Genomic DNA, 24,467 nt, shown 5'->3' with positions numbered 1-24,467 from the left:
AGAAAAATAATTGTGAAGAAAATAGTTCCGTCTTCAGAGTATCTTTTGAAACCTCACAATGCAGGCAGACATTCTCACTCACTACAGTAAAATATAAAAGGACAAAAGGAAGCTCTGAACTGAGCTTTTGCACTGCATTCTCGGCCAATTTCTACACAATAGGGACTAATGGAGGATCCTTTTAAGGTCAAAACATATCCACGGCCTACGCTCATACAGCTGTGTTTTTCATGGACGTCTCCAAGGTAGGAAGGGAGTTGGTCAAAACAATAGAAGGCTTCTTAATTCTCTGGCCCTTCAGCTTCAGGACAAGATACAAAACACCATAAAGGCGTGTCACAGACCCTACGCCAGACAATGCAAAGAGCAACGCACGGCCATAAACTGTGCTCCGTGGAAAAATTTGGGCATAGGATACCGTGTCTTCACCCCATTCCGACAGCTATTGAGAATATGCAAAATTATTAATTTTTTAATTTAACAATTTTAAAATACCCCGCTCAATGCTTCCTCCGACCAAATTAGTGATTTTGGTGCCCCCCTGTGAATCAATCCCAATCCATTAACCCAAGGGTTACGAGTTACAGTTTTCCGAGTTTCCTCGGAACGCAGCCCGGCTCAAGATGTCTTGTCTAGATGTCGAACCCGCTAGTGGCTGGAGGGGAATGACTTCTGAAAGACGAAGCTTGGACTTATATAACTTTGGATGATGATGTCACAAAGCGGCCCGCTCCTGAAACGAATGAAATTACGACGATTTTTCACACATTTCTGTGAAAAAAACACCCAGTAAAAAAAATAGGGAATTGGGGACCCCTAATAATGATAAATAAATAAGTAGATAGATGGATGGATGGATGGATAGATAAAAAATAAAGGTAAAATAAATTAATACATGGATAAAAAGGGTTCAGAATGAAGCTCGAGTGTCCGTCTGTGTGTTTCAGAGGCCCACAAATGTGAGCTGAGCTGCCAGTCCAAGGAGACGGGTGAGGTGGTTTTCATGAACCAGGTGATGCATGATGGGACACGCTGCAGCTACAACGACCCCTTCAGCGTGTGCGCCCGGGGGGAGTGTCTGGTAGGTCTCATAAGCACACACACACACACACACACACACACACATGCATATACAGTGTCTGTGAAGGGCTCTACCATATCTTCCATATTGACAACACCTCCACACCAGCCATCCCCCGCATTGTTGTTGATCTGACGTTGGACATAGAATTGCACTGGGCATCGCCGGCAGATTCCTATTCAGAATCAGAATCAGAAATACTTTAATAATCCCAGGGGGAAATTACTTTCGTTACAACTCCAATCTACATACAACATATTTACAGACAACATATTAAAATACAACATATAATAATTATTAAGAAACAAATTTATATATAAATAAATATATAAACATATCTATATACACATGGTAATTGTGGCCTTCGCCACTGTTGTGCCTGGCCGCGTGTTGAAAACGCGGCCAGATGCGCGGCGTGTTTTCCTACAGAGCTATTACCGTGTTATCTCAGTGCATGTAAAAGTCAGACGGAAAATCTGCCCTTGTTCGCCCGACTGACTGGTCTTTGCCTTCGCAGCATGTCGGTTGCGACAAGGATTTCGGCTCGTACAAACAGGAAGACAAATGCGGAGTCTGCGGGGGGGACAACTCCCACTGTCGCACTGTCAAGCTGACGCTCAATAAAATGCCCAAGAAAACAGGTAAAACAGGTAAAACCGTAATGAGAGAGAGAGAGAGAGAGAGAGAGAGAGAGAGACCTGACTTTTATTCCAGGTCCAGTTTCTCATGTATGGTAGTTTTATTCACTTACCATAGAAGAGATTAAAAAAGAAAATACACACAACCACACACGCACTACAGCTGCTTCTAGATTGGAGTAATTGGGCGGCAGGAAGCCAGATGAAAGCCGTCCCCCACTGTGGCATCCACTAACCAAGCGTTTCCTGCCGTGTCCCTCTTGTTCTGCCAGGCATGCTGAAAATGTTCGACATCCCAGTGGGCGCCCGGCACATTGTTATTGAAGAAAATGAGACGTCACCTCACATAATTGGTGAGTCTGCCTTAATCCTATGGAGAAACGGCAGAAATCAAAAGTTGGCAAGGTCCAAGTTAAACCTGGAGAGTAGTTTGAGATTGAAACTTCATTTAGATGAAGTAGTATTGAAGTAATCAGAAACTTTTTTTTAATAAAACCCCTCCGCCACACCACTCCACTCATCCATTCATTCCCTGTTCCTCCCTGTGTTCATCGACAGCGGTTAAGAACCAAGCAACGGGAAACTTCATCCTGAACGCAAAGAGCGAGGACGCCAAGCCGAGGACCTTCATTGAGAATGGCCTTGAGTGGGAGTACTCCGTGAGCGACGAGAAGGAGAGCCTGAAGACGGCCGGGCCGCTCCACGAGGGCATTGTGGTGCTGGTGAGCCGAGCGTCAGGCCCCTGCCATAAACTGGATCCGCTCGCCGTCGCCGTCTGACCGCTTGTCTGTTTACGTTGCTTTCAGGTCATTCCGCAAGAGGAGGACGCTAAAATCAGCCTGACCTATAAGTACATCATTCACGAAGACCTGCTTCCCGTCATCACCAACAACAATGTGCTGTTGGCGGAGCTGGACACCTACGAGTGGGCGCTCAAGAGCTGGTCCCAGTGCTCCAAACCCTGCGGTGGAGGTTGGTAGTCGCCCCGAAGCGCATCGTATATCCATCCGTGTGATCGCAGCCATGTTTATTACGGTGTGTGGGTTGATGTGCGTCCGTTCCCTCAGGTATACAGTACACCAAGTACGGATGCCGGAGGAAGAGCGACAACCGCTTGGTCCACCGCAACTTCTGCGAAACCAGCAAGAAGCCCAAACCCATTCGCAAGCGCTGCAACGTTCACGAGTGCAGCCCACCCACGTGAGTTCGCCCCCACCGACCACCTCCACTCCTGTGAAGGAGAACGTAATCCCTCAGACATGAAGTCCTGTTCCGCACAAACGGCCCATTGGCTAATCCTCTTACCCGTATAGATTCAAGGGATAATTGCCCTGACTCGCAAGTGAAGACCTTCGTTGGGCGCCTCTGCCGTCAAAAACATGACATGCCGGCACTAATTGCTCTCTTTGCCCACTCGCCTCGCAGCTGGGTGGTGGAGGAGTGGAGTCCCTGCAGCAAGACCTGCGGGAAGCTGGGCTACCAGTCCAGGGCGGTGCAGTGCATGCAGGCGCTCTCCAACGGCACACACCGGTCCGTCCACGCCAAGCACTGCACCGACGACCGCCCGGAGGTCCGCAGGGCCTGCAACGGCACGGTCTGCCCCGCCCAGTGGAGGACTGGGGCCTGGTCTCAGGTGGGTGCAGTGAGGTGCTCCACACCTCCATCACAAACGCAAGCAGACTGTTTTTTTTTCATGCTGAATGGTGACTTGACCCCCATTCCAAAGCAGTAAATTAAGTTGAGCTTATGGCAACAGAACCAGTGCTTTTAGCACTCTGAGGTGTAAAGCATGCAAGAAATACAAAACAAATTAAATTAAAGTGGAATGATTAGTGTGATTATTGTGTAAAAAACGAATCCCGATTTTTTATAAATAACTAATATTTATTAATCTGGCACATTTTAAGAAACAGTCATACACTGTAATTTGCTCTATATGCCGTTTCCATTGGTGGCGGGATCCAAGGCAAATCTCCGTTCCATACTATGGTGAATTTGATAATAAGTGTAGGCTGTTGTGGTCAGCAAACTGTCCCTATGGATGAACATTTACAAAAACAAGTCCCCATAAGAATAAAACTGAAAAATCTAACTTAGAGCCAAGACGTGCATAAACCCGGACGTTGGAAAAAAAAAAGTTACTGTTTTTCTAATGACATTCTGGGACTTGCCGTGTAAACCAACGAACAGACTTCATCAAGAAACATCACACTGTTGATATGCATTAACAGTATATATCAGTACAGTAACCATATACAGTATATGGTTGCTAGGCAACCTCAGATGCCAGAGTCGAGCTATTTCTGGCTAAACAGGTATAATATTTAATATATATATATATATACACCAATCAACCACCACATTGAAACCACTGACAGGTGAAGTGGATAACATTGTTCTACTCGTTCCAATGGCACCTGTCAAGGGGTGGGATATATGAGGCAGCCACTGACCAGTCAGTTCTTAAAGTTGATGTGTTGGAAGCAGGAAAAATGGGCAAGCTTAAGGATCTGAGCCACTTTTACAAGGACCAAATTGTGATGGCTAGACAACTGGGTGAGAGCATCTCCAAAACACCAGGTCTTGTGGGGTGTTCCCGATATGCAGTGGTTAGTACCAACCAAAAGTGGTCCAAGGAAGGACCACCGGTCAACCGGTGACAGGGTCATGGGCGCCCATGGGCTCATTGATGTGTGTGGGGAAGCTGAGCCCATCTGGTCCGATCCCACAGAAGAGCTACTGTAGAACAAAATGGTGATAAAGTTAATGCTGCTATGATAAAAAGGTGTCCGAACAGACAGACACACACGCAGCTTGCTACTTTTGGGGCTGCGTAGCTGCAGAACGGAGTGCCCATGCTGACCCCTGTCCACCGCTGAAAGCACCTACAATGGGCACGTGAGCGTCAGAACTGGACCATGGAGCAATGGAAGAAGGTGGCCTGGTCTGATGAATCACGTTTTCTTCTACATCATGTGGATGGGGTTAGGGTCCGATCCTATCTGTTTTTCTGGCTACAGTGCTGTAAGAATAGTCTTCCTGGTTACCTCTATATTATTGCATATTTACATGTCACACTGAATCGTTTCACACCTTTAGACAAAATGTAATATTAGACAAAGGGAATTACAAGTTTGGTGTGGCAGTTATTAAGTTTAAGGGTAATAAAAAAAGTGGATAAAATACATTTTTGAGAATAAAACCAAAATATGATTTTGATCTCACAGAATCCTCAACTTTTCATCTCAAAACATTCACTTTTTTCTCTAATTGTTTATTGTTTGTTGTATTTATTCTAGAATTATTAATGTCTTTAAAGCTTGACATAAAAAATTAATTTAAGGGGGGGCAACTATTTTTTCACATTTGTGATCTGGCTGTTTGTTCATTCATTCACACATGCATTCATTCATTCATTCATCTATTCAAACTTTATCTAAGTGTCAAAGAATCATTATCATTACATCATCGTTAGCCTCATTTGTAATGATGTTGAGAAGTATAGAGTTAAAGAGGAAAAAAAGTAAAATAATAATAATAATAAATGAAACAATGGATTAAAAATAAATAAAAATCAGTTGAAACAATGAAATCCTGAGACGGAATGGTTTGTGATCAGCGATCCAAACTGTTCAGAGGTTATATCTTTAACAAACCATCCTCCTTTTAATGGGTGACCCTACCCACCGGGTGCTGAATAGATCCCATCTTGTGTTTTGTTACTCTCGCCGATGTGCCAGTGCTCAGTGAGCTGTGGCGAGGGGATCCAGCAGCGACAGGTGGTGTGCAGAGCCAGCGACAACACCATCGGACACTGCGACAGCGACAGGCCCGAAACGGTCCTGATCTGCAAACTGAGCCCCTGCCCGGGTAAGAGCGGAATGCCAAAGCAGTAACTCAGTCACACTGAATAGGGATTGTGGCGGACACCAAAAATAAGTCCCCAGAAACTATTTTCACAAGGTTTATTCTTTGCCGGGAGTGACTCCAGACTCCCGGGTCATTTATCTGTCATTTTTAGTGGTTGTATAGTGCCTTGGGATTATTTCATTGTTAAATCTTGCAAAAGGTTGGAGAAACCTGCTGTAATAAGGCAAAGGAATATTCAACATGAATTTAATGAATTGCCATGGGAGTGTATCACGCAATGTTCATTTAATATAATTGAACACTTTTATTTTTGTCCGCATTTTGCAGGCGGAGTCATTCAGCCGCCAGATCGATGGTTGCTAGGAAACTATCATTTTCACTTGATAGTCCTCATAAGTTCAATCATTTTTAAACAAAACAATATTTTTGTGTGGGAACAAACATTTCAAGAAACCCAAAGACACTCACAAAACAAAATAATTGATTAAACCTGTGCGAAGGCGTGATTTGAAATACCGGGAGAATAGAGGGCGGTTCAAATGGAGTACAATCCATTGCTGTCGTCCCACTCCAGGGCAGAGCTCGCCACCCTCGCTCACGGCCGAAATGGCGGAGAATTCCACGGTGAAGGACGAAGGCGTGTACCAAAGATTTCCCGACAACCCGGTCCACAAGATCTCCTCGAGTAAGTCGACGATTTCGGGCGGCGTATTGCTTCACAACATCTTTTAGATCTGTTTGGGGTTTTTTTTTTTTTTCTAAGGGAGGACATCAGCACAGCTCTACAGCCTGCATGGTGTGCGTCGGGGTTATACACTGTGTGTCAACATAGGAACGACGGCACATTCACCGGAAACAAATGCATTTAGCCCCTTTCCCCCATGGAACGCGTAACGCAAAAAATATCCGGAAGAGGCAGTAGGCGGTCACTCGTCTCCTTTACGGAAAAGCTCAGTCTGTAGTCTGTCCCTACATCAGATGACTGTTACGGTTACATTACGCAATTCTCGCGCGAGAGGCGTCTAATATCACACGAGGCGAGGCGACAGATCTGGGGTTTTTTTTTTGACCAGCGCTTTGGGGACAGAGCCCCCGTCCCCGGACGCAATAACCCCGAACCCGAAGTTATTTAAATCGGCGTGATCATTTTCAACCTGTCCTACACCCTGTGCCTCGGGAGAATGAACCTTCTCCACCCGTTCTCCCCCTCCCTGTCCGTGTGCAGGGGTCGCACGGCGCCATTCACTGTAAATGACACGTCGAGGGTCCGAGCGGCGTTTTGAAGAAGAAAAAGAATTACATTTAAGACCTGTCTCCGTAGAGACTGGACGTGTTTCAGTTTCTGGTCCTTGCAGCCGAGCTCCGTGGTTCCTGAATCACCATTGATCCGGATGTTGTTTTTTCTTCCCCAAAACAATTTATTTTTTAAATATTCGTATAAAATAAATATTCGTAACTAACCCACTATTTGTGCTTCATTTGGATTCGGCTCCACATCTGCTTCAGGGCAAAGTTACTGCTTCCTTTCCCACACACTTCCCATTCACGGCCGGACCGGCATTTTCCCGGAAATGATACTAGTTCGAGAGTGGGAAAACTTACGGAACGACTTTTGCGGAACATCGGCACCGAATCCCATTCCCACATGACGCCGATACGAAACATTTCGGGTAGATTTACGCTTTCAGTGCAAGTGGGAAAGGGGCTTTTGACCACACCTGTGCACAGGCTTTTCAGTTTTACAATCCCTCCCAAAGCAGGGGGGGGGACAAAAAAAAAACACCCAGCAAAACAAATGAGGCGTAGCTTTAGGAGCCGGTTCCGTCAGACAACTGGACGGCGCCGCACGTTTCCGCGCCCTTTTTTGTTCAGCTACGCAACAAAACGTTCCGGGCTGGCCTATTTAAGCAACCAGCCCCCCTCCCCCCACCTCCTTTGCTGCCCTGTTTCCCCGCTGCATTGCTGCGCTCCCTCCACCACCCCCCCTGCACCCACCTGTTGGGTTCTACTCATCTGGGCGTGATTCAAGCTCATCACTCCGATATTTCGGGCTCACTGAGCGTGTCTATGTTTGCTGTACACCTCACCAGGAGTGATGAGCGGGAGAGCCAGGACACCGAACAAATCAAAATAAATAATGATCGTTTGAAATGTAATCTAAGGGTAAAATAAAAGAACAGCAAGGAAGAATACAAGTTTTATTTATATATATATATATATATATATATACTACAAGTGACATAGAACAAAATATTAAAAAGCGGCCGACCTTATTGGTTCTGCCTGGATACCATCAAATCTGTGGTTGCCATATTAAAGAAGATTCACGCTGTTTACACCGACCGCACATTTCCTCCAGGGGACTGTAACGAGACAATAAATTGAAACAAGGTGAGTGAATATATATATATATTTTTGTTTTTTTTGTATCACTCAATCTATTTCCAGATGAGCCATGCCTGGGGGACAAATCCATCTTCTGCCAGATGGAGGTCCTGGCGCGCTACTGCTCCATCCCCGGATACAACAAGCTGTGCTGCGAGTCCTGCAACAAGAAGGAGGCTCTCTCCACGCTCGCCCCGGATCCCCAGAGGACTGCACCCGAGACCACCACCCACTACTACCCCACCGCCTCGCCCGGGGCCACCCTGCCCGCCTCCACCACCACCACCCAGAGCCCGCCGCAAACCACTAAGGCCGCCGGCAGACGACCTCGCTCCACCGACCTGGCCTCCGCCGCCTCACCAAACCACGACTCCCTTGGCTCTCCAGATCCCCGATCCGTCGGCACTGTCCCGGCACCGTCCCAGGGTTCCCCCACGGGCAGCCCGGTGCCCCCGAGGTCGCCGCGGCCCCCGGTGGCGGATCCCGACAGAGCCGCCTCCAAAGAGCACAGTCCCAACAGCACTTTAGCCCCGGCGGCCGCCCACTCAAGAAGGGACGATTTAGGACCCCAGAGGGACTCCCTGTCCGCTAAGACACGAACTGCTATTTAACCTGTGAAGCAGCTGCTCAGCAACACGGTCCAGTTCAGCGGCTCATCCTTTGCAGCATCAGATGGGCTCACACATCGCTGCAATTGTTATTTTAATTGTTTTTTGTTTTTTTTTGTTTTTTTTCCCATGCCAGTGGACTTAAACCAGAGATGGTTACCTCAGCAAAACTACAGAGCGACGTCTCTGTCCTCTCTGCTTCAAATATGAAATGCAAGAAAAAGAAAAAGGTGTTAAACAAAGGTGCTGTAAACTAAAATGACTACGAAACATGTTCAAAATGTGACGACTGCATTGCTCATCGTTAATCTGTGTACAGTTGTGTAAGCCTGTTTTTTTTTCCAAGTGCATTAGAACTACTATTGAAATTATATTGTGAACACGTGGCATGAAAAAAAAAATCCGTGATTTTGGGGGGAGGCATCACACCTTGAAGTGGTAGCATGGCTCCTCGAATTGGAGTTTTTTTTAACCTCTCTGTTCCCGGTGCTTTTTTTTTTTTTTTTATGTATTTTTTAAAACGCAGAATTGTCTGTTTGCAAGCCAACCCCACTGTAGCAAGCCCTTCCGCATCCATGGAAGTCAATCACGTATGTTAAAGAAAAAGATTAATGATAAACACATTATAGTAATTTTTTTTTTTTGTAACTGGTATATTTTTCAAATAATATTGTATATAGTGTAAATTTCACCCGGTTATGAAAAGAATTTAACAACCAGTAAACATAATGGAAAAGCATTATTATTATTATTATTATTATTATTGTTATTTTTGCAATTGGGAAAGGCAGACGACGCTGTAAGTCTACGGAGTGCGGTCGGTCCGACCATTCCTGCATCGCCGTTCATAACGTCATTATGTGTATTGTATAGTTCCTGTATATACGTACATGAATGAAAGCTTTAAATGTTAATATTTATTGAATTTTTAAATGGTATGGAGAAAAAAATGTCAAATACAACTTTAAACTGAAAATTTGGAAATCTCCTCTGCCCCAGTTTCTTCTTCCTTCAGCTTGAATGAACAAAGTGAATTATATAATGACTCAACAGGCAGATTGTACTTATCATGTGGATATATTCATATTAGGATATATATATATATATATATATATATATATATATATATATGCTTAATATAGGCCTTTATTAAGATATATACGCCTATATTATGAAATCCAAAGTTCACCCTTGCCTGGTTTCATAGAGGTCACTCAATTTACATTTGATTAATTTTCATTCGAAAAAGGGAGCAATTTACAGGTGTCTTCTTTCATTTCACTTTTTAATTTTCATAGCAATCAAACACCTCACCGCCAGTCATTCCGACCATAATGGGAACAATAAGTTTCCCGTAAATTCCCACATTTCCCGCTTTTCTCCTAATGGGGTTTTGTGCAGCCGAGCGCCTGTATATTAAATTCCTATCAAAGGCCTTCTCCTTTCCTCCTCCATCTCTGTGGCCGTTGGATGGGGGGGTGGGTTGGCTCTAATTGACTGTGATCTCTGGCACGTCGTGGCAGAAAAGGAAACGGCAGCCGCGCGGAACGCAGCTAGGTCCTTCTTTCATCTCCCATCCGTCATCCGGAAGCTGTTAGGACGGGGGCGACGCCGGACGTCAAGCGTCTGCGGAGGTGTCGGCTGAATTCCAGCTGCGCTTGTGGCAAGGCCTGGTTGACGAGGGTCATGGGCAACCAGCCCTAGAAATAATAAGAGCGAGAAGATCTTCCCTCACAATTTGGGGAAACAATTAAGACGTGATTTCCTGTATCCTGGTGCATTTTTTACTGTGTGAATCGATACTTTTTGTTATGGTAATTTTCTCCACAGGAAGGAAGGAAACAAGGCTGGGCGTGGCAAAGTGTTCTTTGGAAGTAGATTTAAGACTAGTGGTTATTATCACTCAGAGTAAAGGAATGAGTGTATAATGTACAATTTGAAAATAACTGAATGTGGTTGAATGTGAATTATACAATATATTATACAGTATATTTCACTCAACACATTTAATTATTTTCAAATTTCATCTTCACGCCTCAGAGTAGCAGCATGAAGCCGGGTCTCCCTACTCCTTCAGTGTGTAGTGAAATAATGGTGATCGATGAATAGAAAGGAAATTACGACGCGGAAGAACCGGGGAGAGATCTTCTCATAGCTGTCTCCCAGAACCACAAAAGCCCCGTACTATAGGCTCATCTCAAACAAGATGAGATCGCACCTCATCTATCTCCTCCGGGGAGGGGGGGGATACGAAGCGAAAGCCTCTCGCCACGGTAACACACGCCAAATGTATGAATAACAAACACATGTGAAATCCCACCTTCACATCCACGTTCAAGAGCCACACGAAGCGACACCTGGACTGGTCCAGAGGCTCCAGAACGATGCATGTCGGGCCCTCCTCCGCTCTGTGGGAACCATCACGTAGTATCACATGGATGCATGGGGAAAAAACTCCATTACTCACGTGAGAATTAAGGATTTATTGGTATACATGTGCCATTAAGCTTCCAATACTCATGAATTGAATTGCCTTTTACAGCAACTTGGATGATTCTATGACCCATCTTCAGCATATATACAGTATATATATATATATATATATATATATATATATATATATATATATTATAAATATGTATATATGCTGTAATATTGAGTAAGGGGAGGTTATTTCTCACATACACATACATACGTTCATATGTAGTGAAATCTGATGACACCCGGTGATTACGCAAAATAAGCTCTAAAAATACAATAAAGTGAGTGCGTAATTGGCTGAGGCCAATGGAAAATCCCAGGCTAAAGCCGTGGAGATCGTCCCACCTCAAAAAGCCTTCTTGCACTGGGAAGGACTCCAGCTGGGTTGCGGCTCCTCCGAGGTATATGTGGGATTTGCATTTGGAACTGTGTCTGACACTCAGAAAGTCTCTTTGTCCGATCAGATTCCCCGCCGTCTTGCCTGATACCTCGTGTGTGACCATAGTTTCGGTCCCAATGCGCTTAAGCACCTGCAACACAGCAGATAGAAATAAAAATAAAAATAAAATGTTCAGCAAGTCACACGTGGATTGCATAAAAGGTATGATACATGAAGGAAAAATTTGTTTTAAAATAGCTACTGCTGTGACTCTACGGATGGTGACGTAGTGACGAATGTGGAGCCCATGTGTGGCGCTCTAAAGTCGCGGTTTAACAGTTTATTACATGCCTGCTGCACCTCCTCCTCTAGCACCACCAACAGACTCGACCGGCACACTATTGACACCCAGAAAAAGAGCCATCAAAGACCAGTCATTCGCAAGCTTAAAGGACTCTATGTTGCCCTCCCCATCTCCTCCTATTGTTGTACTAGAGCATTATTCAGCCCATCCTACTGTACTGTTCCACCTGCTTCCTTAACATGTGATCCGTTACCAACGGATAACTAACTACGGGGAAAACTCTCACGCGATTAAATTGGTCTCCTCATTAACAACCTCGTGGAGCTGAACAAAAAGGCCATCGCACGCATTGCAACCTCAATAGAAAAGCCTGATCCCTGCAGACATGGCGGCCTCGAACAATAGGCCTCGCTGATCAGGCCTGAGTGTGTACTGTTGTCTGTCATTGCACGTTGTTAGTACTGCGTGCTGTTGTGTGTACTGTCGTCCGGCGGGTCTCCCTTGGGGACAATAAAGTCGATAGTCTTATTAGGTGTAAAAAATAAACCTTACTTTAATTCCCTGGATGTTTGGGTTCCACCGGTGCATTTCCTCCACTTTCACAAACAAGATGTCGTACAGCTCCTCGGCGCTTGCCTCCAGCTCGGCCTCCAGCCTGAAGACCTTCCTGGAGCCAGGGATCACTTTGCTGTAGATCACATCGCCGTTCTCCTGGAGGAGATACCAGCGCGAAAGGGAAACTGAGATTATATTCTTTGTCAGGAAACAATTAAATGTCTGTGAAGTCGGCATTCGGATCATTGGATTCATTTTCTACCACGGCCGCCTCCGGCCTCCATCCCTCCTCGCTCTCCAGGAGCTCCAGGGCCTTTCTCATCGCCTCTTGGCCTTGGCATCGATAGAATAGGTCCTCGCCTTTCAGCGACGTGTGGCTTGGATTGACTACGTTGTGCTCTGGGCAACAAAAAAAAAAAGAAGAAAAACAAAGAAAGCTTTTTCATGAGTACTTTGTCATCACCCACCGTGTTCTGTCCCTCCTAAATTAAGCAGACACAAGATTCTGCATACGAATCATGGGTTGGTGATATATATGCATCATCTGTACTGAAAGGTGCGGCATGTAGAATTTAATGACATTTGGCTGCTTATTAAAAAGTTATTTTAATTTGCATAAAGATTGATCGTTAATCTGCGTGCCGCTACTTGAAGTCAGCTCCTGTCTCGGGTACTTTCCGGGATTGTTTAGCTCGCGGCATAGCTGCGTACGCGCAGTGAGGGCAGAAGACGCAGCTTAAACGCAGCTTAACAACAGCGGAGCCTCGTCGCCCTCAATTTGCATTTTACCCGTGCTCGTTAAAACGGCTTCTGGCCCCTCGTGGCTCCTCCACTCCGGCGGCTGGATCTGGCTCCAGCACTGCAGGACGCTGAGCTCTTGGCCAATCACCGTGATGGCAGCGCGTTGAAGTCCTGAGCCAATGATAGAATAAGATCCGATAAGATATGAGATACAAATGAACACATACAGTATGTACACTATCTCTCTACAGATATGTACACAGTTAACTAGTGAGCCCGATATGGGCATGTAGCAGTTAGTCAATGGCAAAAAGTTACAGTATTGCAGCATTACTAATAAAAGTGACATAGAGTAAGTAATAGCACCAGTCAAAAAGTGTCAGTAACAGCAAGAAAAGTGGCTTCCAGAAGTATTAGCAGTCAAATATAGCATCCAGTATGAACAATAGTCAAAGAGTGACATACAATGATATTAGCAGTCTATAATAACAATAACAGTCCTAAAAAAGTAATACAACTTTTAATGGAAGAACAGAACAAACAAAGGGAAACATCAATGACTGAATAAATCCACCGGCATCCCATCCCTGCATGTAAACACAAACACGGACACCACTGTTTTGCTGTCTTTTACCTGTCGTGCTCCTCAGATGTGGGTAGGAGATTCCGCAGCAGAGTTTCACCAAAGCCGGCAGCATGTTGCGTGTGGGACGGGTGACGGCCGGCCGGCCGGGGAGTGTGCGGCTCCGGGCTTTATAGGGCTGGCGAAGGACATTGTGTGGAGATAAGAGGCTCTGTGGAAGGAGATAAGACCCATTCTGAATCATCCCTCAAGGCTAAACTCCCGCACGCAGGAACAGACGAGCGGGTCTACAAAAGTTGGAAAGAGGCTCATGTCTCACGAGACAATGACCTTCTTATGGTCAACAGTAATGTCCTCTCAAGGGACAGCAGGCTAAGGTCTAAGAGTTGTAAAGGTTGTGTTTCTATTGTAGGGGCACCCTAGAGGGCACTTTACACCATTTTCTCTATCATAGGGGCACCTAGAAAACACTTTTGCAGTATTTCTTTGACCAAAGGGGCATCAGGAGGTGCGGTTCGCATCATCTCATTGACGCTGCAGGCCGAGTAGGACTCTGTGGTTTGATGGCTCCAGGCGCTTCCTTTCAGCGCTGCTGTCACAGGTTCAATTCCCATTTTTTTTCCAGCCAAGTCCTGTCCCTTTATTCAGAGGACTGAAGGCGACAACCGGCCTTCAAAGGCCTCGCTGACTCTAAGAGGTACGATATCGGATGACGATTTGGTGTTTGAGGACCTGATGAACGTCGAATGTCAAGGTGACCTGATGGCACAATGGTTCAAACACGCCCTTCCAGTGCTTTGGTCGTAGGTTCAAGTCATGTTACATTAATTAAATGATTAGGGGGCATTAACAAAGCTCAGTGGCACCAAGGGCTTTGGTATTTGAGGGTTCAACGCCGAGGTAGCTTTTGAAAGGCAACACCTCGAGGGCACATTTAAAAGTGCCCGGAGACCATTGCTGAGTGTGAAGGAGACCTGGTGGCGGGATGGCTTTCCTATCGCACGCCCAGAACACAGTCGGGCAGGTGGCCGGTTTGACCCCTTCTCTATCCCAGTAACCACACCTGTAAAAGGCACTTTATAAGATTCTGTGGTGTGAAGAGATTTGGATGTCAACTTCAGGGTTTGAGTCCAGATGATATTTTGAAAGCCGGCAACACAAGTGCACGTTTAAAAGTGCCCGGAGGCCAAGCCTGTGTGTGAAGGTGACCCGGTGGTGTGATGGTGTTGTGACAGCACATCCTGAACATATCCACAGATGTGAAGTGGCAAGCCTGTTTGACTCCCTCTCTGCCCTGGTAGCTGGATCACAACAACAAATCCTGCTGTGGTGGGTCTGGGGGGGGACTTGGCACCCCCCCAGCCTCTGGGAATGATGAAGCTTGGGGGTTTTCAGAGAGAAAGCTGTGCGTGATAAAAATTTTAAGATGTCTTGCAGTTTCCTGTTGTTATTTTGTATAGACAATGAATGGTTAGATAAGGATTCATAGCACCAAACATCTATAGATGTGTGCAATTATGCTGCTGCCCGTCCAGTCTCCAGGTGCTTTTAAAAACACCTCTGGGGTGCTGCCCTTCAAAAGCTCTTTCAGAATCTAACCAAGGAGACTTGCAACTGATGTCTCCGCCAGTCATCACCAAACAATGGTGAGGACTTGGATGGCACACGGCAGACTTGAACCTGTGACAACAGCACCAACAGGCAGCATCTGAACCCATCACACCACAGAGGACAGCAGCTAACTGCAGGAAGCCCAAAGGTGGTGTCATAATCGCAGCTCCAGAACGCGGACGCCACGGTAGCCGGATCGCAACAACAACAAACAACAAATCTTGGCGCCTCAAGGGGGTCTTGGTGGGGGGGCTTTCTGAGAGAAAGAGGTGTGCTGCAGCTGGCACACCGAAAACTGGAACGTTAGTATTGACTTCTTGGTTTTGCTGAACAGCGTCTCAATCATGTCAGCAGTGTTCGTTCAGGCATACATCACATGTCACGAGGCATGGCTGTCCTCTTCCAGACACACTTTTCCACTCACAGGGAGACATGAATATTCAGTGAAATACTATCTTCCTTCGTACAAAAACCGTCAGTTACAAGGCGGTTTTAAGTTTCAGCCGTGCGTGTTTTTTTTTTTTTCTCAGAAAGACCTCCACGTGTCATCGTTCCCAGAGGCCAGCGGGCACCAAGACCCACTGCTGCGGGGCTTGTTATGGCGATCGGGGGCGGAGAGAGAGAGTCAAACCAACCGCCTGCCAAACATATGCAGATGTGTTCTGGGTGCACGATAACAACACCATCACGCCACCTCCCAGAAGATCACTTGAACCCCCAGCAGCTGATTATCTATCTTTGAGCTACCAAGTCGGGTCATCTCCTCCAATCATTTGAATAAAAGAACAGGACTTGAACCTGTGACAACAGCCCTGGAAGGGAGCATCTGAAGCGTCCGTCCACCGGCACATCCACACATCCACATCCAGTCAGCTGCGGTCTCCAGGTGCTTTTAAACGCGCACTTGTTTTACCAGCTTTCAAAAGCTCACCCGGCATTGACCCTTCAAGTCCTCAGCAAACATCTTATCTCTTTGAGCGACTGAATCCTTGGAAGGTTTGTCATCTGATTAAAGGAACAGGACTTGAACAAGTGACGGCAGTGCTTAACCGTGGCATCTGAACCCCGCACACCACTGAACCCCGCAGGGAGCCGGCTTCTCTGAGACGATGTTCACTGGCTTCTCTTGACATGAGGGTTACCACTTAAAAGTAAATTATGTAGATCGACAAACGACAGGGTCTTCAGAGAGCATTTTCGGCGCAGGGGCGATAATCCCAAAAGGGCCTTTTTCACCCGTGGAATATACACTATATGGTTATGGATATAGTTGCATTTTTCTGCCATAGTACAGCATTTGCTTTATGAAAGGGGAATCCTATAGAACACTTCATAACACTTTCTCTAGCGTATGGGGCACCTACAGGGAAGATCTACATTCCCTACAATCAACAGTTAACTCAACCTTTTATTTACACACAAACACACACATACACGCGCACGCGCACGCGCACACGCACACGCACACACGCACAAAGCCCTCTACAGGCCACAAAGATGTTTAGACAAAACCGCTTCACGTTCAGGGTCCATTCAAACTTGAATGGAAAGATGCCTTAAAAAGGACTTGAGCCCAGACTCATCTTTGTGGCCAATCACACACACACACACACACACACACACACACACACACACACACACACACACACACACACACACACACACACACACACACACACACACACACACACACACACGGTCCCGGCCTTGAAGGCTCTTTTTGTCTTTGTATCAACCATAGGCGGCCCTAGAGTGCACTTCCTTACATTTACTCTCGGGACACATACAGTATAGGGCACTTTTATTGAGTAAAGAGTCACATTCATTTTTTCTCTATTGTAAGAGCACTCCATAGCGGTCACAGCGGTGGACCTAGAATGGGAATTAATGGGCTCTTCAGAATAATAGCCCTCCCCTAATTATCTCATTATCTGTGTTTTTTCCCCCGGATTTCATAGGCACATAATCAGATTTGTGGCAAAGGAGGAAATCCTGAGCTAACAGGCAGACTGATCAAATACTTGTCTCTGGGAACATGTTGGTTTAATTGCGTGGACTTTTTTCTCTCCCACCGTCCCTTCCTTCATGAATTTTATCCCGACTATCAACAAAGTGTGAGGATTTTTCCAGACACAGCGTTATTACCCTCACAAATGAACAAGAAAAGCAGGCTACTGCTCCAATTAATTGGTGTGTGGTGATTCCCATAATGAACAGGCGACCTCCCTTCCAGGTCTCTAATGGAGTTTCAGGTATTTAGCGCGTGATAATGTATACTAGTGTCCGTACATCTGACATTTGCTTTGCATTATGGAGCAATGAGGACGAGAAGAGCAGAAGGTGCGAGCATGGCACAAAAATATATTGCTTAATTAGACAAAAGCGAAAATAAATTGACATATTGGGAATGACACCTTGGAGCGAAATTGATGAACTGCTGATGAGCTCCATCAAGAGGTAAAAGGCAAATGCTAAAAAGACAAAAATGCACTGAGCTTATTGTTTTTTAATGCAGTTATCTTTTAAAATAGTCTTTCATTTCCACCTTAACCACACAAAAGCATGCATGGTTGAAATGCTGATAAACAACATTGCTGTTAATCAAATAATTCAAATCAATCTTTAGCCCCAAGATCCCGAAACGTTATTTTACCTTGAAAGAAAAAAAAGCTACGTCAGTCATTTAGGTTGGTCAAATAAAATATGATTGAAATTGACGCTCTAATGCAAATTAATAACATCGTTGCATAATTCATCCGCTCTAATTGCAGCTCCAAGCCCTTCCCCAACGCTCTGGCCTGGTCTGTGTGAAGACGCGCTGGCTCTTCTCGGCAGAGCGCCAGCTGCATGTTATCACCACGCCCACAGGTGTCCTTGTGTGAAGGGTCCATGACGTAAATCACGTACTTCATCTGCTGACTGGGTCGCAGCCGGGCCACACTCCACCCCACGCACGGATATCTACCTTTTTGTTTTTTTTTCTTTTCATGTTTTCCTCCCAAGTGTGGCCTCTTAAAAGCAGGTTTCCAACAGGTAAGGGTGGATTTATTCAAGATTCAAACAAACAAACAAACAAACAAACAAATACACAAACAAAAAAAGGGCTGGAAGAGTGTGTGCTCTGCTAGAGCCATTATCACCGTAGCACATTTTGGATGGATGGATGGATGGATGGATGGATGGATGGATGGATGGATGGATCAATGGATGGATGCTAACCTTTGTATCGCACCTTTCATACACAAAATGCAACTCAAACTCGGAAAAATAGAAAAGCATGCAATTAACCTAAATGAACAAAAAAACTCAATGCATAAGGAGCTCATTTGCTCAAGGCCCGTGGACATGAACACCAGCATAATGGATGTTCCCACATCATCATTATCGTCATCCTCCCATCTGTTTGAAGTACTGACCCCTGACCTTGATGTGTCATTTTAAAAATTGAGCACATCCCCATCTCTCATCTCTGTCTTACCTCTCAAATGGTGCTAACGTGAAAATGTGTGACCCCGGAGGTGGAGCGGTGACGGAAAGCAAACAAACACCGATTTTCACTCCAATTGTAGCCGCTCTGCATGGGCTCCCAGGTTCCCTGAGAATTAATTTTAAAACCCTCTTGCTTGTACACTAAGCTCTAAATGGCATTGGACCGTCCCACATTACAGAATCACTGTTTTTTTTACGGGTTTCGGGGTGAGACGGAGATGAGAGATGGGATGTGCCCATGGTTGAGGATCATCGTGTACGATCTGGAAAAGCTTGGTGGAAGTTTATTTATTTATTTTGTAAAAGGAGAGATATTCGGCCAACGGCGTCAGGAACCCTCTGTGAATGTTTATGTGTATGTGCGTTAAGGCGAAGTGGATGAGGAAGAAACAGCTATTAGGAAGAAAGACAACGCAGGTAAGAAAAGTGAGCACCCGGGTTTACTTTTGGGGGCCATGATAGTAAAATCCAAGACTCCGTTGAAAATTGGTCAATTTGATATATTATCATTGGTCGTTTCCACTTTATTGCAGGGCTGATATGGAATTAGAGTATGAAAAGCCTGCGTATATGCTGCGGTGTCTTCAGGAAGAGCGAGTGGGAGAAAATAAAAACAAAAAAAACAAGTGGGCCTATGTTACGGTGTGTTTACTGAGCGACATCACGCAGATCTTCGTGATGGATTTCCAGAACCTCTGCTCCGCCGATCCGTTCTGCAAAGAGAGTCGCCCAATCAGACGTGCAGGAAATAACAGATCCGACTCATTGATCCAGCAACCAAGAAACCTTGTCCCTCGGCCTCTGGTTGTTTACATTTGTTTATCCCCGAGGTGGAAACACGTATTCGAGCTGACTCGAAATATCAAATCTTTAAAAAGAATCCATCCGTGATTCAGGGAAACGTGTGCCTCCCATTGAAAAAGCACGAAAAGGGATGTGGGTTCAGTACAAAAGCTAAAGTATGTATATGTATAATGATACTTGTATATGTATAATGATACTTGTATATGTATAATGATACTTGTATATGTATCATTATACTTGTGTATGTATAATGATACAAATCAGATGTAATTGTACCTTTCCTTTTTAAAGTGGTAATCCATGAGATTTTTTTGTTACAAAAATCCACATATTTGATACTTTTTTTGGTTGGCACTTTAATGTATGACATCTAATTCTCAAATATAATTTTTTTTTGTACTAGAGGTCTAGTACAGGAGGTATGAGATCTGTAGAAAGTAATGGCTCCATGTTCCCTATTTGCAAAAATGGAAAAAACTCACGAGAGCCCTGTTGACAGCGTTACACAACAATATGTAAGGAGAGAAACAATAAAAGCCTTCGAACGGCAGGAAAATAAATGAAGGCCAGTGACAGTTTTGTTAAACACACGCTCGGCCCACTTGGGATTGACCAGAATAGGAATTGGGATGACCAGAATACAGAATACACTGATTTACCTGGTCTGTCATTTCGGGAAGACGGCTCTCCATGGTATGCGCTATTGAAAAAAAAAAAAAAATACACACACACACACACAAACACACACACACACACACACACACACAAAAATTAAAAGCAAACATTGCAAAAAGCATTACACAGGTGCAACAGCACCGAATTATTTGCCGAACAACATTCCATAGAGAGAGAGCGCGCCGCTGACCTTGCTCCTCCGGGCTTTTGCTGCGAGCCGCCAAATAAAGAACCTTGCGCGGACGGGGAGGCGGAGGGAGGAAGGGAGCCAGCCCGCTGGGCGCCGGCGGCGGGGTGGCACAACACCTCCACGTTCTCCAACGCCTGCTGGAGCAGCCCCGTCACAAGGTCCTTCTCTGGGGGAACGCCGGTGGCAGGGGGGGTGATCATGTGATATTTAGTCTGTATTGTTGATTATTGTCTATAGTCTATTTACTCTTTTTTTTGGGGGGCTCAAACCGTTCTGTTTCCCCTTGAGTATACTGGTGCCTTCAGTGGGAGTGGATGGGGGTAACAAGGGATCGACAAGATGCACAAATGGACTGAAAGGAAAAAGGGCTGCAGACTAAATAATGGAACTAATAAGTGATGCTGAGCCAAGCAAACACCAAAATAACAGCTGGAGAATGCCCTCCCCTCTTTATTAAAGTCAGTGCCGTGGCAGGACTTTGATTTTTTCAGTCAAAAAAGTTAATACTAAGTGGGGGGGGCGGCCGTGTTTTACCTCTCAGGCCGGCGTGCAGGAGCCACTGCTGAACCAGAGATAAGGAATCGGTCTGCAGAATCTGACACAGTAGCTCCAGAACCTGGCGGAGAGATCAGAGGAAACACCAGGCACCAATTTTGCAACCCGCTCCGCGGTGATGCGCCGCGCAAACGTCTCAGGCGGCCGGATTTGTGCGCCACGAAGATGTTGTTTTCCCTTTATCCCCCTTTCTGCGCGTTCGCAAATCTCCTCCGCACATGCCGTGGAACCTCCGTAAAATGAGGCGCGACCGCCGACGCGTTCGAATGGCAACGGTGACAACGCAGGCGACAACCAGCGCGTCTGGAGGGACCAGGGACTAAAGCCGCGTTTACACGGAATCCGACGAAACGACGACAAGAGAGCGGGAGTCCATTCGCTCCCACGGGGAGTCGGTTTCTGCACACGAGCAAATGTGACGCGCTGCGACTCTTTGTCTTTATCTTCAACTTTTTATCTCGTGGGTCAAGTTTTGGTCAGACATTACGATCGGAAGCCACCGTCGCCAAGCGACTGCTAAACGGCGCTGTCGGAACCCACGTTAAACTGCGAGTTAAAAATATCCTAAAAATGTGTAAATAACGCTTTTCTCACACACTGTATGAAAGGTAGTGATATAACCTTCTTTTCATTAAATGAAAACGGCAAAAAAAAAAAAAGAAGCTTTAGATAAACAGAGGACAAAAAAAAGAACCTCATGAGAGCAAAGAGTTTTTTGCGGCGGAGCCGACGTGAGAGCCGGCTCGATGCGAAACTTAAGGACTTAACGCCTCCGTCCGGGGGTAGGGTCCCACTGCGTTTTCGGATTCGGTGTAAAATCCAGCTCGAGTCTTTTTCGCCGGAAGAGCCGCAGCATTGAACCGGCAACCCTGAGCTGCGGCCCGTTCGTGTTCGGTGCGTGTTCGTCTGGTCTCATTTCGCTTCTCGCACTTGTCTCCACAATAAAAACGAAGCGTAAAATCTGGGCGACCCGGGGGAGGAGAAAGCGGCGCGTCACCATGAGTTCTTGGTCGCGGAGCGGCTGAGGGTGGCCGGAACGCTGGGAGTGAGGTCTGCGCGTCCGGGCCGTCGCAGAGGGGACGATCCTCCCGGTCTGAGCCGAGTACTGGGTCTTCCTACGGCCCGGTTCCTCTTCTGCCGGCCCCTGGACCTGGACCCACGAGCCGGCACAGAATCACACACCGTCACTGTTGAGAAACCAGTTGGAGCTCAAGCTGTCCCCCCGTTTCATTTACTAGATCGTGTTTCTGTCACGTAATGTCCAAACCTGGATGTACCCCAGGGTGGTTTGAATGTGGGGAAAGCTCTGCTTTCAGAGAAATCCCTCCACACCCCTGGAGCCAGCTGGAATCTGGACATTCTTATCACGTCGCTGGAGCATTTTAAGTATTTAATCGTGACTCTGCTTGACTCTCTTGACTGTACTCGTTTTGTTGTCATGCGCTCACCAGTTGTTTTTACATAACCGAATTTTCCTCATTTTCAATTATCTTTTCCCAGAGAATAAAAGCACAAACCACAGCAGTCAACATACATCTTTTCTCTCCTTCGCTTTAGATGCCAGGCTGACTTTGGTGGCGAGCTCTTTGAGCTCCTCTCTCCAAGCGTCTGACAACAGCCCTGCAAATCGTCATTGGCATTGTCAGGATTTTTCTTCCCTGAAGCGTAATGACATTTTATTTTTAGAACACATTATACGTAGACGATGTACTGTACGGTATATAGGAACCTACCCGGTGTGTTCTTCTTATTATTTATCCCGTAGTTAGCGGAGGAACCAAATGGAAGGGCAAACGTTGCACCGCTGGCCGTGCTGGAGACCTGGCTCTTAATGAAGGGATGAGGAAACAGCGACGTGGTGACACCCCAATCGTCCCTTACTGTGCACACCGGCCTCCCATTAAGACCTGATGGAAAATAATGGCCTTTCAGTGAGGACCTCGTTCGCTTAAAAGCGAGGGAATACTCCCCTTTTTTCAAAAGTCGACATGTTAGATGGAAAGGTTACAGTGGATTTCTGTTCACTTAAAGCGAGGAAGGGGGGGGGGGGTCGATCAGCCCTGGCCGCCTCTGCCTGCTGGAAATTGTTAACGCGTCATCACAATGGGTCACAAACACGAGGTAGTGGCCAGGCTGCCGGTGTGGATGAAAGTGGGTCCCACCTCTTCTCGCTGTATAGGACCACTCCATTGTGGTTCGGACCTCGTTGGTCCTATACAGTGAGGGGAGGATCCTTTCATCCACTGTCCTTGGCGGACAAAAAGGGAATCTGATGAGATATCTTGAGAACTGCGCGCTAAAACACTCAATCACAGCTGGTGTAATAAAAATAACAACAACAATAAGAACACAGGGGGGCCCTATTACCCATATTTCAAAGCCTCAAAGTACTTCAAAAGTGTGTGTCCATCAAAGAAGCAAGCCCATCGACGAGGTTTGATGCCGGGATAAAGAAGCCGGCATGCAACTGGTCACATGCCTGCCGGCCATTATGCTGCAAAACTTTGATGTGGAGCTGCTTATTTTTACAGGACTTTTTATATTGCGTACAAGATGAAGATCCTGAATAAATTCCTCATCAAATTATGTAGTTCAACAAGGGCCCTACTTATGGAAAATATGGAAAAGATAAAGGGATATACAAGTACATTGTTACAGGGATTGGTGCTTATTATTTATATACCAGATGAGGATTATTATTATTATTATTATTATTATTATCAACAATGCAAATAATAATGATAATAATAATCATTCTTATTTTTATTATTTATTCACGCACTCATTTATTTATTTGTTAATTGTGTTTATTTTAATGTTTATTTATTTTATTCATACATTGGAACAAAAATGTAATGTTTATTTATACATTCATTATAAAAAATGTAATGTTTATTTATTCATTCATTATTAAAAAAAATGTGAAGACAAGGTCCTTTCTTTTCTTTTTTTTTACCTTGGATGTGAGTCACGCGGTGCGGATGCGGGTTGTGGCGGGAGAAAAACGAGTGGTGGCTCAAGGTACCGAAGCGGGGGCTACTCCTGGCAGATATTTCCGTCGTCTCGCTGGAAAATGGCACCCGACTGCGACAACTGGCACCCCTCTGCCCCGCGGCCGCCTGAGAATCCAGGCTGTGCGCCGATGACATTGCAGCTCCCGTTTTTTCCTAAAGGATGCAAAATGAGAGACGCAAACGAGAGACATTTATCTTTTCAGGAAGTTAGAGCCAACTACACCGCAGTGTGTTCAGCAGTCGGGCCTGTGTTGTGTTCCGCTGCAGGATAAAGACGACTTCATCTGCAATGCACTTCAGATCTCCAGGTGGACAGAATACATTAAAAAAAAAAATGTCAGGCAAAAACAACGGTTGAGACGAAAACCTTTTTTTTTTGATTTACCGTAGGGAGCCTCCCGCTTCGACCTCCGGCTGCTAATGTGCATTGCTTCTTATGTTGCTTAGAAACCTGCAACAAACAAGAACAGAAAAGAATCGCAGCACAATGGACTTTAATTGCAT

At 45.7% G+C, this 24,467-nt stretch overlaps 3 protein-coding genes across 4 annotated transcripts in view; 1 reads left to right on the top strand and 2 right to left on the bottom strand.

Annotated features, from left to right (window-relative positions):
• The window catches only part of adamts14 (ADAM metallopeptidase with thrombospondin type 1 motif, 14), a 36,005-nt gene extending 26,469 nt beyond the window's left edge, over window positions 1-9,536 (top strand). For both annotated transcript variants that reach the window (XM_080021466.1, XM_080021465.1), the window contains exons 13-22: window positions 948-1,081; window positions 1,599-1,722; window positions 1,992-2,072; window positions 2,278-2,441; window positions 2,526-2,691; window positions 2,787-2,919; window positions 3,145-3,352; window positions 5,460-5,589; window positions 6,164-6,274; window positions 8,038-9,536. In XM_080021466.1, the coding sequence (XP_079877592.1) occupies window positions 948-1,081; window positions 1,599-1,722; window positions 1,992-2,072; window positions 2,278-2,441; window positions 2,526-2,691; window positions 2,787-2,919; window positions 3,145-3,352; window positions 5,460-5,589; window positions 6,164-6,274; window positions 8,038-8,585 (1,799 nt within the window). In that variant the 3' untranslated portion in view covers window positions 8,586-9,536. The remainder of the gene's footprint in view (window positions 1-947; window positions 1,082-1,598; window positions 1,723-1,991; window positions 2,073-2,277; window positions 2,442-2,525; window positions 2,692-2,786; window positions 2,920-3,144; window positions 3,353-5,459; window positions 5,590-6,163; window positions 6,275-8,037) is intronic.
• A 626-nt stretch (window positions 9,537-10,162) lies between these two features.
• star2 (steroidogenic acute regulatory protein 2) lies at window positions 10,163-13,740 on the bottom strand (the record flags this gene model as incomplete). Its single annotated transcript, XM_080021248.1, has 7 exons — window positions 10,163-10,282; window positions 10,903-10,990; window positions 11,409-11,593; window positions 12,299-12,457; window positions 12,564-12,700; window positions 13,091-13,213; window positions 13,677-13,740. The coding sequence occupies 7 exons, from the start codon at window positions 13,738-13,740 to the stop codon at window positions 10,163-10,165; spliced, it is 876 nt and encodes a 291-aa protein (XP_079877374.1).
• Window positions 13,741-19,357: 5,617 nt separating this feature from the next.
• On the bottom strand, window positions 19,358-24,098 carry tbata (thymus, brain and testes associated; the record flags this gene model as incomplete). The annotated part of the gene is made up of 8 exons (XM_080021247.1): window positions 19,358-19,438; window positions 20,012-20,018; window positions 20,395-20,560; window positions 20,929-21,010; window positions 21,947-22,099; window positions 22,484-22,569; window positions 22,683-22,856; window positions 23,906-24,098. The coding sequence occupies 8 exons, from the start codon at window positions 24,096-24,098 to the stop codon at window positions 19,358-19,360; spliced, it is 942 nt and encodes a 313-aa protein (XP_079877373.1).
• Between the last annotated feature and the right edge of the window lie 369 nt (window positions 24,099-24,467).

The sequence above is a fragment of the Zeus faber genome (genome assembly GCF_960531495.2).
Source record: "Zeus faber genome assembly, chromosome: 20".
In the NCBI taxonomy this organism is placed as follows: Eukaryota; Metazoa; Chordata; class Actinopteri; order Zeiformes; family Zeidae; genus Zeus; species Zeus faber.
The sequence above is the reverse complement of the archived record's forward strand: the minus strand, read 5'-3'. Positions and strand labels throughout refer to the sequence as shown.